The sequence below is a fragment of the Bombus affinis genome, chromosome 9 (assembly GCF_024516045.1).
Source record: "Bombus affinis isolate iyBomAffi1 chromosome 9, iyBomAffi1.2, whole genome shotgun sequence".
Lineage (NCBI taxonomy): Eukaryota > Metazoa > Arthropoda > Insecta > Hymenoptera > Apidae > Bombus > Bombus affinis.
In genome coordinates, this window is record NC_066352.1 from 1,938,598 (window position 1) to 1,956,399 (window position 17,802).

Genomic DNA, 17,802 nt, shown 5'->3' on the forward strand with positions numbered 1-17,802 from the left:
ACGTGTCTACGTCAGACGATGCTCTGACTCCGGCAAGAATCGGTGCCATTTTTATATATTAGTATACCTACACCAGCGACCTCGATTATTTTTACGGCCACCGTTTGAATCAAACGTACTTTTGCATTTGACTTGTTTCACACTTTTCTCGTCCTCGCAATATTTTATAACGGTGTTAACAATAAATACAGGCAGAATATATAGTCTGTTCTTGATACGCCAGTGTCAGATATCGGTTGTTGCTTTTCGTTAAAATAAATATGCCATTATCAGATGCTATTTTCAACATGCCGATCCGCATTCTTACAATATTTTACAATCTTCAATCTGAAAATGTCGCTAGAAAATAGAAAACGAAGAGCAATTATTTACAATTTGTTCCGAAACACACTCGGATCACTATAATATACAAAATAGGAAATGAAAAAATTGCATATAATTTTTTACAGAATTATCTAATAAAATATAAAAGTATGCGGTATAAAAATAACATGGAATTGCGATAAATAATCTCGTAAAATACAAACTGTACGTTATTCGGAAAAAGGGTTTCAGACAGAATTTGTCCTATTTCGAGAGAGTTATCTGGCCACGGTAGCAGATCTTTTCTAGGTGGATGCACCTCCGAGACTCCAAGGTGGTCTTTGTTTTTGTAAACGGTACGATACATTTTTTTTAGAAGCGATTCGATGCAGTTTTTAATTCTCAACAGAAGAGTGTACAAGTGTACTTGATTCGAAAAATGATTAGTTTAAAAGATACCTTAAATTTAATTTCTTTTTCTTTTTCCTGTTATTTCTATATTCAGAGGTAGGATCACAATATTTATTACTATATTGTACGGATAAATCTATCACACCGTTCTACTAAGCCGAAAAAACCTTTACTGCACACGCTTACATGGACTGGGGAAAAACGAAGATACAAAGGAGCAACTTAAAAACTATCTATCGAGTCTATCCATTGTATCTAGAACAATCATCTAGTTACTGTTTTTTCTAACTAGCGCATCCCCATATGCAGGGCGAGCGGGAACTCGCGTTGTCGTTTTCAACACCACCTCTCAACGGAACTCGAATGCTCGTCAAACCAATGGTCTCTAGGTGAGCATTGTGACTTGGCTTACCCAAGCTTTTCGTTTGTAGATCAGCTGGCATATCATTTGTGGGCATGTAGCAAGTTCCGAGGATTCCCTTTTGGAAAATCTTTTGGAAGATCTTCATTGTATTTGGTCTTTAAAACCCATTTTGATCCAATTGGAGATCTATTCACTGGGCATTTTACTAACTCCCAAACGTTATTATTGATCAAGCCGTCATATCCCTTTTTCATGGCTTCTTTTCATTTTTCTGCATGAGATCCAGATAATAATTCATCTATTGACTCAGTCGAATTATCATTGACCAATTGTACTGTTCCTTGATCAATTGGGACAGTTTTATAAATTTTCCTTGATCTTCCAACATTTCCTGTTCAACGTTATGTTTGGTCTTCCTCGTCCCCTCTTAACCGCAAATCTATCTTGAACATAATTTTCATTTTGACTCGCGTTTTCTCCATCATCATGTTCTTTCTCATGAGTCCCTTCTGTGATTTCTTCGTCAGATTCTTGATTTATCAGTTCATATTCAAATTATTCAAGTTTATTGTCAGTCTCATCATTGTGGTACTCAGCATTTCTTAAGAAAGAATCATCCCTACTTATTGTTACTTTTCTTTTACTTGGATCCCATAATAGAAACGCTTTTGATTCATCGAACTATCCAATAAAAATACATTATGTTGATCTTGCTTCAAACTTAGTTTTATCGAGCAGCTTATTTAATGCATAAGCTTCAGTACCAAAATTTTTAAGATGACTCACGTTTGCTTTCCTTTTGTGCCAAATTCCATATGGTGTTTTACCATGAACTGTTGGGCAGCTATTCCTAATGTATGATGCTGTATTAACAGCTTCTGCCTAAAATTGAATAGGTAACTTTGATTGGATCACCATACATCGTGCCATCTCCACGAGTGATCTATCCATTTGCTCAACCACTCCATTTTGATGTGGTGTATGAGGACGAAGCTGAAAATTCCCTGCGAATACCACAATTTTCCAATTCATTTGCAAAGTCCTTCCCTAAGTATTCCAGACCGTTGTCAGTCCTGGGTGTTTTTATCTTTCTGTCTGTTTGTCTTTCATCCAGAGCCTTAAATTTCCAAAATGCCTTTTTAATTTCATCATTTGTCTTAAGGATGTACACATATACAAACCTTGACGTGTCATCAATAAAGGTGACAAAATACTTTGCTCCACACATAGATGTTTGTCTTATAGGGTCACATACATCAGAATGTATCAGTTCCAATATTTCCAACATTTCTGACTGAAATCTCTTTGGCATCGAGGTTGCTGTAATTTTTTGTTCTTTTTTTTTTTTTTGTTTTTAGGTTATCGTCTGCGCTCCTCGATATTGTTACTAATAATAATACTTTCAGTAAAAATAATAAATAATTGTTGAACCTGGGCTCAAAACCTGTTGTTATTTCTATATTCAGAGATAGGATCACAATGGTTATTACTATATTTTACGAATAAATCTATCACGTCGTTCTGAGTCGAAAAAACCTTTATCGCGTACACTTACATGGACTAGGGAAACAAAAGATACAAAAGAGCTAATCGAAATCTATCTATTGAGTCTATCGATTCTATCTGGAACGATCTCCTAGTTATTGTTTTTTCTAACTAGCGGATACCCATATGCAGGGCGAGCGCGAACTCGCGTTGTCATTTTGAATTCTTATTTTTATTTTTTTTATTTTATTCATCTTCTTTTTATCTTGTATTTTGCAATTTGTCCAGTTGAACATTAAATTTAATATTGTAGTACTTGTGTGAATGGGAAGGAAGGATAAGAGAGAATTTACAAGTTTTTAAGTTTTTATTAGTTTTCATTCACTAACCGTCTTAACTAAGAATATGCAATTCAGTACTAATATATATAGAAAAATACAAATAGCCACATAAAACTGTGGATACAATACCATACATACAATACCATATTTACAATACCATATTTACAATACCATACATACAATACCATACATACAATACCATACATACAAAACCATACATACAAGAATTATTATACATAGAGAATAAGAGTCTGGTAAGAGCAGCGATTATTGGGGATCGAGGTAACCCAACTCCAGCCAGTATGCTGCCATATCTCTTGGGGATTCACCCGGCTCTCGATCCAGCAGCAACCTTGCCGTTATTGCTTCTCCTGGAGAAGGATCGATGTTGATTAGACTCCCCGTTCGCCTCAACATGGTACATTGGGCCACTCGATGTCTCTTCCCTTGTTTCGGTTGCTCTCGTACACCTGGCAGGACGATTTTTCTCGCCCAGGGTGCCATTTTTGCCAAATTTCGTGGCAACAACCGTATTGAATCGAGACATTGCTCGCTTTCTAATCCCCAATCGATTAGAAAAACGATGTAACCAGCCATGGTCCGTTGCAAGAGAATGGCTCTTTCCCAAGCGCTAGCGTCTTTGAAATCTGCTAGCACGGCGACGAGCATGCCTGCTCTCAAACTTTTCGCCTTGGGCAAGTGCTCCATGGGATGTTCCATCATCTCTAAATTCAGTGTTTGGGTTATCTTTGGACATCCAGCCAAACGGACCCACATGGTGGTAAGTGATTCGACTCGAACCACTCGAACAGGAACTCCTTCTCGAAACCGATCGTTCGTACGTTGTAAAAGTTCCATGTTCCAAAAGTCTTCGAAAAAATTTCGAATGTCAATGTTTGACTATACTGAGCTGAGTAGTCTACGTGTCTACGTCAGACGATGCTCTGACTCCGGCAAGAATCGGTGCCATTTTTATATATTAGTATACCTACACCAGCGACCTCGATTATTTTTACGGCCACCGTTTGAATCAAACGTACTTTTGCATTTGACTTGTTTCACACTTTTCTCGTCCTCGCAATATTTTATAACGGTGTTAACAATAAATACAGGCAGAATATATAGTCTGTTCTTGATACGCCAGTGTCAGATATCGGTTGTTGCTTTTCGTTAAAATAAATATGCCATTATCAGATGCTATTTTCAACATGCCGATCCGCATTCTTACAATATTTTACAATCTTCAATCTGAAAATGTCGCTAGAAAATAGAAAACGAAGAGCAATTATTTACAATTTGTTCCGAAACACACTCGGATCACTATAATATACAAAATAGGAAATGAAAAAATTGCATATAATTTTTTACAGAATTATCTAATAAAATATAAAAGTATGCGGTATAAAAATAACATGGAATTACGATAAATAATCTCGTAAAATACAAACTGTACGTTATTCGGAAAAAGGGTTTCAGACAGAATTTGTCCTATTTCGAGAGAGTTATCTGGCCACGGTAGCAGATCTTTTCTAGGTGGATGCACCTCCGAGACTCCAAGGTGGTCTTTGTTTTTGTAAACGGTACGATACATTTTTTTTAGAAGCGATTCGATGCAGTTTTTAATTCTCAACAGAAGAGTGTACAAGTGTACTTGATTCGAAAAATGATTAGTTTAAAAGATACCTTAAATTTAATTTCTTTTTCTTTTTCCTGTTATTTCTATATTCAGAGGTAGGATCACAATATTTATTACTATATTGTACGGATAAATCTATCACACCGTTCTACTAAGCCGAAAAAACCTTTACTGCACACGCTTACATGGACTGGGGAAAAACGAAGATACAAAGGAGCAACTTAAAAACTATCTATCGAGTCTATCCATTGTATCTAGAACAATCATCTAGTTACTGTTTTTTCTAACTAGCGCATCCCCATATGCAGGGCGAGCGGGAACTCGCGTTGTCGTTTTCAACACCACCTCTCAACGGAACTCGAATGCTCGTCAAACCAATGGTCTCTAGGTGAGCATTGTGACTTGGCTTACCCAAGCTTTTCGTTTGTAGATCAGCTGGCATATCATTTGTGGGCATGTAGCAAGTTCCGAGGATTCCCTTTTGGAAAATCTTTTGGAAGATCTTCATTGTATTTGGTCTTTAAAACCCATTTTGATCCAATTGGAGATCTATTCACTGGGCATTTTACTAACTCCCAAACGTTATTATTGATCAAGCCGTCATATCCCTTTTTCATGGCTTCTTTTCATTTTTCTGCATGAGATCCAGATAATAATTCATCTATTGACTCAGTCGAATTATCATTGACCAATTGTACTGTTCCTTGATCAATTGGGACAGTTTTATAAATTTTCCTTGATCTTCCAACATTTCCTGTTCAACGTTATGTTTGGTCTTCCTCGTCCCCTCTTAACCGCAAATCTATCTTGAACATAATTTTCATTTTGACTCGCGTTTTCTCCATCATCATGTTCTTTCTCATGAGTCCCTTCTGTGATTTCTTCGTCAGATTCTTGATTTATCAGTTCATATTCAAATTATTCAAGTTTATTGTCAGTCTCATCATTGTGGTACTCAGCATTTCTTAAGAAAGAATCATCCCTACTTATTGTTACTTTTCTTTTACTTGGATCCCATAATAGAAACGCTTTTGATTCATCGAACTATCCAATAAAAATACATTATGTTGATCTTGCTTCAAACTTAGTTTTATCGAGCAGCTTATTTAATGCATAAGCTTCAGTACCAAAATTTTTAAGATGACTCACGTTTGCTTTCCTTTTGTGCCAAATTCCATATGGTGTTTTACCATGAACTGTTGGGCAGCTATTCCTAATGTATGATGCTGTATTAACAGCTTCTGCCTAAAATTGAATAGGTAACTTTGATTGGATCACCATACATCGTGCCATCTCCACGAGTGATCTATCCATTTGCTCAACCACTCCATTTTGATGTGGTGTATGAGGACGAAGCTGAAAATTCCCTGCGAATACCACAATTTTCCAATTCATTTGCAAAGTCCTTCCCTAAGTATTCCAGACCGTTGTCAGTCCTGGGTGTTTTTATCTTTCTGTCTGTTTGTCTTTCATCCAGAGCCTTAAATTTCCAAAATGCCTTTTTAATTTCATCATTTGTCTTAAGGATGTACACATATACAAACCTTGACGTGTCATCAATAAAGGTGACAAAATACTTTGCTCCACACATAGATGTTTGTCTAATAGGGTCACATACATCAGAATGTATCAGTTCCAATATTTCCAACATTTCTGACTGAAATCTCTTTGGCATCGAGGTTGCTGTAATTTTTTGTTCTTTTTTTTTTTTTTTGTTTTTAGGTTATCGTCTGCGCTCCTCGATATTGTTACTAATAATAATACTTTCAGTAAAAATAATAAATAATTGTTGAACCTGGGCTCAAAACCTGTTGTTATTTCTATATTCAGAGATAGGATCACAATGGTTATTACTATATTTTACGAATAAATCTATCACGTCGTTCTGAGTCGAAAAAACCTTTATCGCGCACACTTACATGGACTAGGGAAACAAAAGATACAAAAGAGCTAATCGAAATCTATCTATTGAGTCTATCGATTCTATCTGGAACGATCTCCTAGTTATTGTTTTTTCTAACTAGCGGATACCCATATGCAGGGCGAGCGCGAACTCGCGTTGTCATTTTGAATTCTTATTTTTATTTTTTTTATTTTATTCATCTTCTTTTTATCTTGTATTTTGCAATTTGTCCAGTTGAACATTAAATTTAATATTGTAGTACTTGTGTGAATGGGAAGGAAGGATAAGAGAGAATTTACAAGTTTTTAAGTTTTTATTAGTTTTCATTCACTAACCGTCTTAACTAAGAATATGCAATTCAGTACTAATATATATAGAAAAATACAAATAGCCACATAAAACTGTGGATACAATACCATACATACAATACCATATTTACAATACCATATTTACAATACCATACATACAATACCATACATACAATACCATACATACAAAACCATACATACAAGAATTATTATACATAGAGAATAAGAGTCTGGTAAGAGCAGCGATTATTGGGGATCGAGGTAACCCAACTCCAGCCAGTATGCTGCCATATCTCTTGGGGATTCACCCGGCTCTCGATCCAGCAGCAACCTTGCCGTTATTGCTTCTCCTGGAGAAGGATCGATGTTGATTAGACTCCCCGTTCGCCTCAACATGGTACATTGAGCCACTCGATGTCTCTTCCCTTGTTTCGGTTGCTCTCGTACACCTGGCAGGACGATTTTTCTCGCCCAGGGTGCCATTTTTGCCAAATTTCGTGGCAACAACCGTATTGAATCGAGACATTGCTCGCTTTCTAATCCCCAATCGATTAGAAAAACGATGTAACCAGCCATGGTCCGTTGCAAGAGAATGGCTCTTTCCCAAGCGCTAGCGTCTTTGAAATCTGCTAGCACGGCGACGAGCATGCCTGCTCTCAAACTTTTCGCCTTGGGCAAGTGCTCCATGGGATGTTCCATCATCTCTAAATTCAGTGTTTGGGTTATCTTTGGACATCCAGCCAAACGGACCCACATGGTGGTAAGTGATTCGACTCGAACCACTCGAACAGGAACTCCTTCTCGAAACCGATCGTTCGTACGTTGTAAAAGTTCCATGTTCCAAAAGTCTTCGAAAAAATTTCGAATGTCAATGTTTGACTATACTGAGCTGAGTAGTCTACGTGTCTACGTCAGACGATGCTCTGACTCCGGCAAGAATCGGTGCCATTTTTATATATTAGTATACCTACACCAGCGACCTCGATTATTTTTACGGCCACCGTTTGAATCAAACGTACTTTTGCATTTGACTTGTTTCACACTTTTCTCGTCCTCGCAATATTTTATAACGGTGTTAACAATAAATACAGGCAGAATATATAGTCTGTTCTTGATACGCCAGTGTCAGATATCGGTTGTTGCTTTTCGTTAAAATAAATATGCCATTATCAGATGCTATTTTCAACATGCCGATCCGCATTCTTACAATATTTTACAATCTTCAATCTGAAAATGTCGCTAGAAAATAGAAAACGAAGAGCAATTATTTACAATTTGTTCCGAAACACACTCGGATCACTATAATATACAAAATAGGAAATGAAAAAATTGCATATAATTTTTTACAGAATTATCTAATAAAATATAAAAGTATGCGGTATAAAAATAACATGGAATTGCGATAAATAATCTCGTAAAATACAAACTGTACGTTATTCGGAAAAAGGGTTTCAGACAGAATTTGTCCTATTTCGAGAGAGTTATCTGGCCACGGTAGCAGATCTTTTCTAGGTGGATGCACCTCCGAGACTCCAAGGTGGTCTTTGTTTTTGTAAACGGTACGATACATTTTTTTTAGAAGCGATTCGATGCAGTTTTTAATTCTCAACAGAAGAGTGTACAAGTGTACTTGATTCGAAAAATGATTAGTTTAAAAGATACCTTAAATTTAATTTCTTTTTCTTTTTCCTGTTATTTCTATATTCAGAGGTAGGATCACAATATTTATTACTATATTGTACGGATAAATCTATCACACCGTTCTACTAAGCCGAAAAAACCTTTACTGCACACGCTTACATGGACTGGGGAAAAACGAAGATACAAAGGAGCAACTTAAAAACTATCTATCGAGTCTATCCATTGTATCTAGAACAATCATCTAGTTACTGTTTTTTCTAACTAGCGCATCCCCATATGCAGGGCGAGCGGGAACTCGCGTTGTCGTTTTCAACACCACCTCTCAACGGAACTCGAATGCTCGTCAAACCAATGGTCTCTAGGTGAGCATTGTGACTTGGCTTACCCAAGCTTTTCGTTTGTAGATCAGCTGGCATATCATTTGTGGGCACGTAGCAAGTTCCGAGGATTCCCTTTTGGAAAATCTTTTGGAAGATCTTCATTGTATTTGGTCTTTAAAACCCATTTTGATCCAATTGGAGATCTATTCACTGGGCATTTTACTAACTCCCAAACGTTATTATTGATCAAGCCGTCATATCCCTTTTTCATGGCTTCTTTTCATTTTTCTGCATGAGATCCAGATAATAATTCATCTATTGACTCAGTCGAATTATCATTGACCAATTGTACTGTTCCTTGATCAATTGGGACAGTTTTATAAATTTTCCTTGATCTTCCAACATTTCCTGTTCAACGTTATGTTTGGTCTTCCTCGTCCCCTCTTAACCGCAAATCTATCTTGAACATAATTTTCATTTTGACTCGCGTTTTCTCCATCATCATGTTCTTTCTCATGAGTCCCTTCTGTGATTTCTTCGTCAGATTCTTGATTTATCAGTTCATATTCAAATTATTCAAGTTTATTGTCAGTCTCATCATTGTGGTACTCAGCATTTCTTAAGAAAGAATCATCCCTACTTATTGTTACTTTTCTTTTACTTGGATCCCATAATAGAAACGCTTTTGATTCATCGAACTATCCAATAAAAATACATTATGTTGATCTTGCTTCAAACTTAGTTTTATCGAGCAGCTTATTTAATGCATAAGCTTCAGTACCAAAATTTTTAAGATGACTCACGTTTGCTTTCCTTTTGTGCCAAATTCCATATGGTGTTTTACCATGAACTGTTGGGCAGCTATTCCTAATGTATGATGCTGTATTAACAGCTTCTGCCTAAAATTGAATAGGTAACTTTGATTGGATCACCATACATCGTGCCATCTCCACGAGTGATCTATCCATTTGCTCAACCACTCCATTTTGATGTGGTGTATGAGGACGAAGCTGAAAATTCCCTGCGAATACCACAATTTTCCAATTCATTTGCAAAGTCCTTCCCTAAGTATTCCAGACCGTTGTCAGTCCTGGGTGTTTTTATCTTTCTGTCTGTTTGTCTTTCATCCAGAGCCTTAAATTTCCAAAATGCCTTTTTAATTTCATCATTTGTCTTAAGGATGTACACATATACAAACCTTGACGTGTCATCAATAAAGGTGACAAAATACTTTGCTCCACACATAGATGTTTGTCTTATAGGGTCACATACATCAGAATGTATCAGTTCCAATATTTCCAACATTTCTGACTGAAATCTCTTTGGCATCGAGGTTGCTGTAATTTTTTGTTCTTTTTTTTTTTTTTGTTTTTAGGTTATCGTCTGCGCTCCTCGATATTGTTACTAATAATAATACTTTCAGTAAAAATAATAAATAATTGTTGAACCTGGGCTCAAAACCTGTTGTTATTTCTATATTCAGAGATAGGATCACAATGGTTATTACTATATTTTACGAATAAATCTATCACGTCGTTCTGAGTCGAAAAAACCTTTATCGCGCACACTTACATGGACTAGGGAAACAAAAGATACAAAAGAGCTAATCGAAATCTATCTATTGAGTCTATCGATTCTATCTGGAACGATCTCCTAGTTATTGTTTTTTCTAACTAGCGGATACCCATATGCAGGGCGAGCGCGAACTCGCGTTGTCATTTTGAATTCTTATTTTTATTTTTTTTATTTTATTCATCTTCTTTTTATCTTGTATTTTGCAATTTGTCCAGTTGAACATTAAATTTAATATTGTAGTACTTGTGTGAATGGGAAGGAAGGATAAGAGAGAATTTACAAGTTTTTAAGTTTTTATTAGTTTTCATTCACTAACCGTCTTAACTAAGAATATGCAATTCAGTACTAATATATATAGAAAAATACAAATAGCCACATAAAACTGTGGATACAATACCATACATACAATACCATATTTACAATACCATATTTACAATACCATACATACAATACCATACATACAAAACCATACATACAAGAATTATTATACATAGAGAATAAGAGTCTGGTAAGAGCAGCGATTATTGGGGATCGAGGTAACCCAACTCCAGCCAGTATGCTGCCATATCTCTTGGGGATTCACCCGGCTCTCGATCCAGCAGCAACCTTGCCGTTATTGCTTCTCCTGGAGAAGGATCGATGTTGATTAGACTCCCCGTTCGCCTCAACATGGTACATTGGGCCACTCGATGTCTCTTCCCTTGTTTCGGTTGCTCTCGTACACCTGGCAGGACGATTTTTCTCGCCCAGGGTGCCATTTTTGCCAAATTTCGTGGCAACAACCGTATTGAATCGAGACATTGCTCGCTTTCTAATCCCCAATCGATTAGAAAAACGATGTAACCAGCCATGGTCCGTTGCAAGAGAATGGCTCTTTCCCAAGCGCTAGCGTCTTTGAAATCTGCTAGCACGGCGACGAGCATGCCTGCTCTCAAACTTTTCGCCTTGGGCAAGTGCTCCATGGGATGTTCCATCATCTCTAAATTCAGTGTTTGGGTTATCTTTGGACATCCAGCCAAACGGACCCACATGGTGGTAAGTGATTCGACTCGAACCACTCGAACAGGAACTCCTTCTCGAAACCGATCGTTCGTACGTTGTAAAAGTTCCATGTTCCAAAAGTCTTCGAAAAAATTTCGAATGTCAATGTTTGACTATACTGAGCTGAGTAGTCTACGTGTCTACGTCAGACGATGCTCTGACTCCGGCAAGAATCGGTGCCATTTTTATATATTAGTATACCTACACCAGCGACCTCGATTATTTTTACGGCCACCGTTTGAATCAAACGTACTTTTGCATTTGACTTGTTTCACACTTTTCTCGTCCTCGCAATATTTTATAACGGTGTTAACAATAAATACAGGCAGAATATATAGTCTGTTCTTGATACGCCAGTGTCAGATATCGGTTGTTGCTTTTCGTTAAAATAAATATGCCATTATCAGATGCTATTTTCAACATGCCGATCCGCATTCTTACAATATTTTACAATCTTCAATCTGAAAATGTCGCTAGAAAATAGAAAACGAAGAGCAATTATTTACAATTTGTTCCGAAACACACTCGGATCACTATAATATACAAAATAGGAAATGAAAAAATTGCATATAATTTTTTACAGAATTATCTAATAAAATATAAAAGTATGCGGTATAAAAATAACATGGAATTGCGATAAATAATCTCGTAAAATACAAACTGTACGTTATTCGGAAAAAGGGTTTCAGACAGAATTTGTCCTATTTCGAGAGAGTTATCTGGCCACGGTAGCAGATCTTTTCTAGGTGGATGCACCTCCGAGACTCCAAGGTGGTCTTTGTTTTTGTAAACGGTACGATACATTTTTTTTAGAAGCGATTCGATGCAGTTTTTAATTCTCAACAGAAGAGTGTACAAGTGTACTTGATTCGAAAAATGATTAGTTTAAAAGATACCTTAAATTTAATTTCTTTTTCTTTTTCCTGTTATTTCTATATTCAGAGGTAGGATCACAATAGTTATTACTATATTGTACGGATAAATCTATCACACCGTTCTACTAAGCCGAAAAAACCTTTACTGCACACGCTTACATGGACTGGGGAAAAACGAAGATACAAAGGAGCAACTTAAAAACTATCTATCGAGTCTATCCATTGTATCTAGAACAATCATCTAGTTACTGTTTTTTCTAACTAGCGCATCCCCATATGCAGGGCGAGCGGGAACTCGCGTTGTCGTTTTCAACACCACCTCTCAACGGAACTCGAATGCTCGTCAAACCAATGGTCTCTAGGTGAGCATTGTGACTTGGCTTACCCAAGCTTTTCGTTTGTAGATCAGCTGGCATATCATTTGTGGGCATGTAGCAAGTTCCGAGGATTCCCTTTTGGAAAATCTTTTGGAAGATCTTCATTGTATTTGGTCTTTAAAACCCATTTTGATCCAATTGGAGATCTATTCACTGGGCATTTTACTAACTCCCAAACGTTATTATTGATCAAGCCGTCATATCCCTTTTTCATGGCTTCTTTTCATTTTTCTGCATGAGATCCAGATAATAATTCATCTATTGACTCAGTCGAATTATCATTGACCAATTGTACTGTTCCTTGATCAATTGGGACAGTTTTATAAATTTTCCTTGATCTTCCAACATTTCCTGTTCAACGTTATGTTTGGTCTTCCTCGTCCCCTCTTAACCGCAAATCTATCTTGAACATAATTTTCATTTTGACTCGCGTTTTCTCCATCATCATGTTCTTTCTCATGAGTCCCTTCTGTGATTTCTTCGTCAGATTCTTGATTTATCAGTTCATATTCAAATTATTCAAGTTTATTGTCAGTCTCATCATTGTGGTACTCAGCATTTCTTAAGAAAGAATCATCCCTACTTATTGTTACTTTTCTTTTACTTGGATCCCATAATAGAAACGCTTTTGATTCATCGAACTATCCAATAAAAATACATTATGTTGATTTTGCTTCAAACTTAGTTTTATCGAGCAGCTTATTTAATGCATAAGCTTCAGTACCAAAATTTTTAAGATGACTCACGTTTGCTTTCCTTTTGTGCCAAATTCCATATGGTGTTTTACCATGAACTGTTGGGCAGCTATTCCTAATGTATGATGCTGTATTAACAGCTTCTGCCTAAAATTGAATAGGTAACTTTGATTGGATCACTATACATCGTGCCATCTCCACGAGTGATCTATCCATTTGCTCAACCACTCCATTTTGATGTGGTGTATGAGGACGAAGCTGAAAATTCCCTGCGAATACCACAATTTTCCAATTCATTTGCAAAGTCCTTCCCTAAGTATTCCAGACCGTTGTCAGTCCTGGGTGTTTTTATCTTTCTGTCTGTTTGTCTTTCATCCAGAGCCTTAAATTTCCAAAATGCCTTTTTAATTTCATCATTTGTCTTAAGGATGTACACATATACAAACCTTGACGTGTCATCAATAAAGGTGACAAAATACTTTGCTCCACACATAGATGTTTGTCTTATAGGGTCACATACATCAGAATGTATCAGTTCCAATGTTTCCAACATTTCTGACTGAAATCTCTTTGGCATCGAGGTTGCTGTAGTTTTTTGTTCTTTCTTTTTTTTTGTTTTTAGGTTATCGTCTGCGCTCCTCGATATTGTTACTAATAATAATACTTTCAGTAAAAATAATAAATAATTGTTGAACCTGGGCTCAAAACCTGTTGTTATTTCTATATTCAGAGATAGGATCACAATGGTTATTACTATATTTTACGAATAAATCTATCACGTCGTTCTGAGTCGAAAAAACCTTTATCGCGCACACTTACATGGACTAGGGAAACAAAAGATACAAAAGAGCTAATCGAAATCTATCTATTGAGTCTATCGATTCTATCTGGAACGATCTCCTAGTTATTGTTTTTTCTAACTAGCGGATACCCATATGCAGGGCGAGCGCGAACTCGCGTTGTCATTTTGAATTCTTATTTTTATTTTTTTTATTTTATTCATCTTCTTTTTATCTTGTATTTTGCAATTTGTCCAGTTGAACATCAAATTTAATATTGTAGTACTTGTGTGAATGGGAAGGAAGGATAAGAGAGAATTTACAAGTTTTTAAGTTTTTATTAGTTTTCATTCACTAACCGTCTTAACTAAGAATATGCAATTCAGTACTAATATATATAGAAAAATACAAATAGCCACATAAAACTGTGGATACAATACCATACATACAATACCATATTTACAATACCATATTTACAATACCATACATACAATACCATACATACAATACCATACATACAATACCATACATACAATACCATACATACAAAACCATACATACAAGAATTATTATACATAGAGAATAAGAGTCTGGTAAGAGCAGCGATTATTGGGGATCGAGGTAACCCAACTCCAGCCAGTATGCTGCCATATCTCTTGGGGATTCACCCGGCTCTCGATCCAGCAGCAACCTTGCCGTTATTGCTTCTCCTGGAGAAGGATCGATGTTGATTAGACTCCCCGTTCGCCTCAACATGGTGCATTGGGCCACTCGATGTCTCTTCCCTTGTTTCGGTTGCTCTCGTACACCTGGCAGGACGATTTTTCTCGCCCAGGGTGCCATTTTTGCCAAATTTCGTGGCAACAACCGTATTGAATCGAGACATTGCTCGCTTTCTAATCCCCAATCGATTAGAAAAACGATGTAACCAGTCATGGTCCGTTGCAAGAGAATGGCTCTTTCCCAAGCGCTAGCGTCTTTGAAATCTGCTAGCACGGCGACGAGCATGCCTGCTCTCAAACTTTTCGCCTTGGGCAAGTGCTCCATGGGATGTTCCATCATCTCTAAATTCAGTGTTTGGGTTATCTTTGGACATCCAGCCAAACGGACCCACATGGTGGTAAGTGATTCGACTCGAACCACTCGAACAGGAACTCCTTCTCGAAACCGATCGTTCGTACGTTGTAAAAGTTCCATGTTCCAAAAGTCTTCGAAAAAATTTCGAATGTCAATGTTTGACTATACTGAGCTGAGTAGTCTACGTGTCTACGTCAGACGATGCTCTGACTCCGGCAAGAATCGGTGCCATTTTTATATATTAGTATACCTACACCAGCGACCTCGATTATTTTTACGGCCACCGTTTGAATCAAACGTACTTTTGCATTTGACTTGTTTCACACTTTTCTCGTCCTCGCAATATTTTATAACGGTGTTAACAATAAATACAGGCAGAATATATAGTCTGTTCTTGATACGCCAGTGTCAGATATCGGTTGTTGCTTTTCGTTAAAATAAATATGCCATTATCAGATGCTATTTTCAACATGCCGATCCGCATTCTTACAATATTTTACAATCTTCAATCTGAAAATGTCGCTAGAAAATAGAAAACGAAGAGCAATTATTTACAATTTGTTCCGAAACACACTCGGATCACTATAATATACAAAATAGGAAATGAAAAAATTGCATATAATTTTTTACAGAATTATCTAATAAAATATAAAAGTATGCGGTATAAAAATAACATGGAATTGCGATAAATAATCTCGTAAAATACAAACTGTACGTTATTCGGAAAAAGGGTTTCAGACAGAATTTGTCCTATTTCGAGAGAGTTATCTGGCCACGGTAGCAGATCTTTTCTAGGTGGATGCACCTCCGAGACTCCAAGGTGGTCTTTGTTTTTGTAAACGGTACGATACATTTTTTTTAGAAGCGATTCGATGCAGTTTTTAATTCTCAACAGAAGAGTGTACAAGTGTACTTGATTCGAAAAATGATTAGTTTAAAAGATACCTTAAATTTAATTTCTTTTTCTTTTTCCTGTTATTTCTATATTCAGAGGTAGGATCACAATAGTTATTACTATATTGTACGGATAAATCTATCACACCGTTCTACTAAGCCGAAAAAACCTTTACTGCACACGCTTACATGGACTGGGGAAAAACGAAGATACAAAGGAGCAACTTAAAAACTATCTATCGAGTCTATCCATTGTATCTAGAACAATCATCTAGTTACTGTTTTTTCTAACTAGCGCATCCCCATATGCAGGGCGAGCGGGAACTCGCGTTGTCGTTTTCAACACCACCTCTCAACGGAACTCGAATGCTCGTCAAACCAATGGTCTCTAGGTGAGCATTGTGACTTGGCGTACCCAAGCTTTTCGTTTGTAGATCAGCTGGCATATCATTTGTGGGCATGTAGCAAGTTCCGAGGATTCCCTTTTGGAAAATCTTTTGGAAGATCTTCATTGTATTTGGTCTTTAAAACCCATTTTGATCCAATTGGAGATCTATTCACTGGGCATTTTACTAACTCCCAAACGTTATTATTGATCAAGCCGTCATATCCCTTTTTCATGGCTTCTTTTCATTTTTCTGCATGAGATCCAGATAATAATTCATCTATTGACTCAGTCGAATTATCATTGACCAATTGTACTGTTCCTTGATCAATTGGGACAGTTTTATAAATTTTCCTTGATCTTCCAACATTTCCTGTTCAACGTTATGTTTGGTCTTCCTCGTCCCCTCTTAACCGCAAATCTATCTTGAACATAATTTTCATTTTGACTCGCGTTTTCTCCATCATCATGTTCTTTCTCATGAGTCCCTTCTGTGATTTCTTCGTCAGATTCTTGATTTATCAGTTCATATTCAAATTATTCAAGTTTATTGTCAGTCTCATCATTGTGGTACTCAGCATTTCTTAAGAAAGAATCATCCCTACTTATTGTTACTTTTCTTTTACTTGGATCCCATAATAGAAACGCTTTTGATTCATCGAACTATCCAATAAAAATACATTATGTTGATCTTGCTTCAAACTTAGTTTTATCGAGCAGCTTATTTAATGCATAAGCTTCAGTACCAAAATTTTTAAGATGACTCACGTTTGCTTTCCTTTTGTGCCAAATTCCATATGGTGTTTTACCATGAACTGTTGGGCAGCTACTCCTAATGTATGATGCTGTATTAACAGCTTCTGCCTAAAATTGAATAGGTAACTTTGATTGGATCACCATACATCGTGCCATCTCCACGAGTGATCTATCCATTTGCTCAACCACTCCATTTTGATGTGGTGTATGAGGACGAAGCTGAAAATTCCCTGCGAATACCACAATTTTCCAATTCATTTGCAAAGTCCTTCCCTAAGTATTCCAGACCGTTGTCAGTCCTGGGTGTTTTTATCTTTCTGTCTGTTTGTCTTTCATCCAGAGCCTTAAATTTCCAAAATGCCTTTTTAATTTCATCATTTGTCTTAAGGATGTACACATATACAAACCTTGACGTGTCATCAATAAAGGTGACAAAATACTTTGCTCCACACATAGATGTTTGTCTTATAGGGTCACATACATCAGAATGTATCAGTTCCAATATTTCCAACATTTCTGACTGAAATCTCTTTGGCATCGAGGTTGCTGTAATTTTTTGTTCTTTCTTTTTTTTTGTTTTTAGGTTATCGTCTGCGCTCCTCGATATTGTTACTAATAATAATACTTTCAGTAAAA

At 36.7% G+C, this 17,802-nt stretch overlaps 2 protein-coding genes across 26 annotated transcripts in view; one reads left to right on the forward strand and one right to left on the reverse strand.

Moving 5' to 3' along the window:
• LOC126920349 (uncharacterized) overlaps positions 1-15,636 on the reverse strand; it is a 31,635-nt gene extending 15,999 nt beyond the window's left edge. For 4 of the 6 annotated variants that reach the window (XM_050730570.1, XM_050730573.1, XM_050730574.1 and 1 more), the window contains exon 1: positions 14,864-15,636. In XM_050730570.1, the coding sequence (XP_050586527.1) occupies positions 14,864-15,251 (388 nt within the window). In that variant the 5' untranslated portion in view covers positions 15,252-15,636. Of the gene's footprint in view, positions 1-3,129; positions 3,375-10,766; positions 11,012-14,863 lie in introns of those variants that run through there. The other 2 variants (XM_050730572.1, XM_050730576.1) reach the window with 2 other exon arrangements.
• Positions 1-17,802, forward strand: part of LOC126920331 (CUGBP Elav-like family member 2) — a 468,989-nt gene that overhangs the window by 233,306 nt on the left and 217,881 nt on the right. The gene's annotated exons all lie outside the window — the stretch shown is intronic.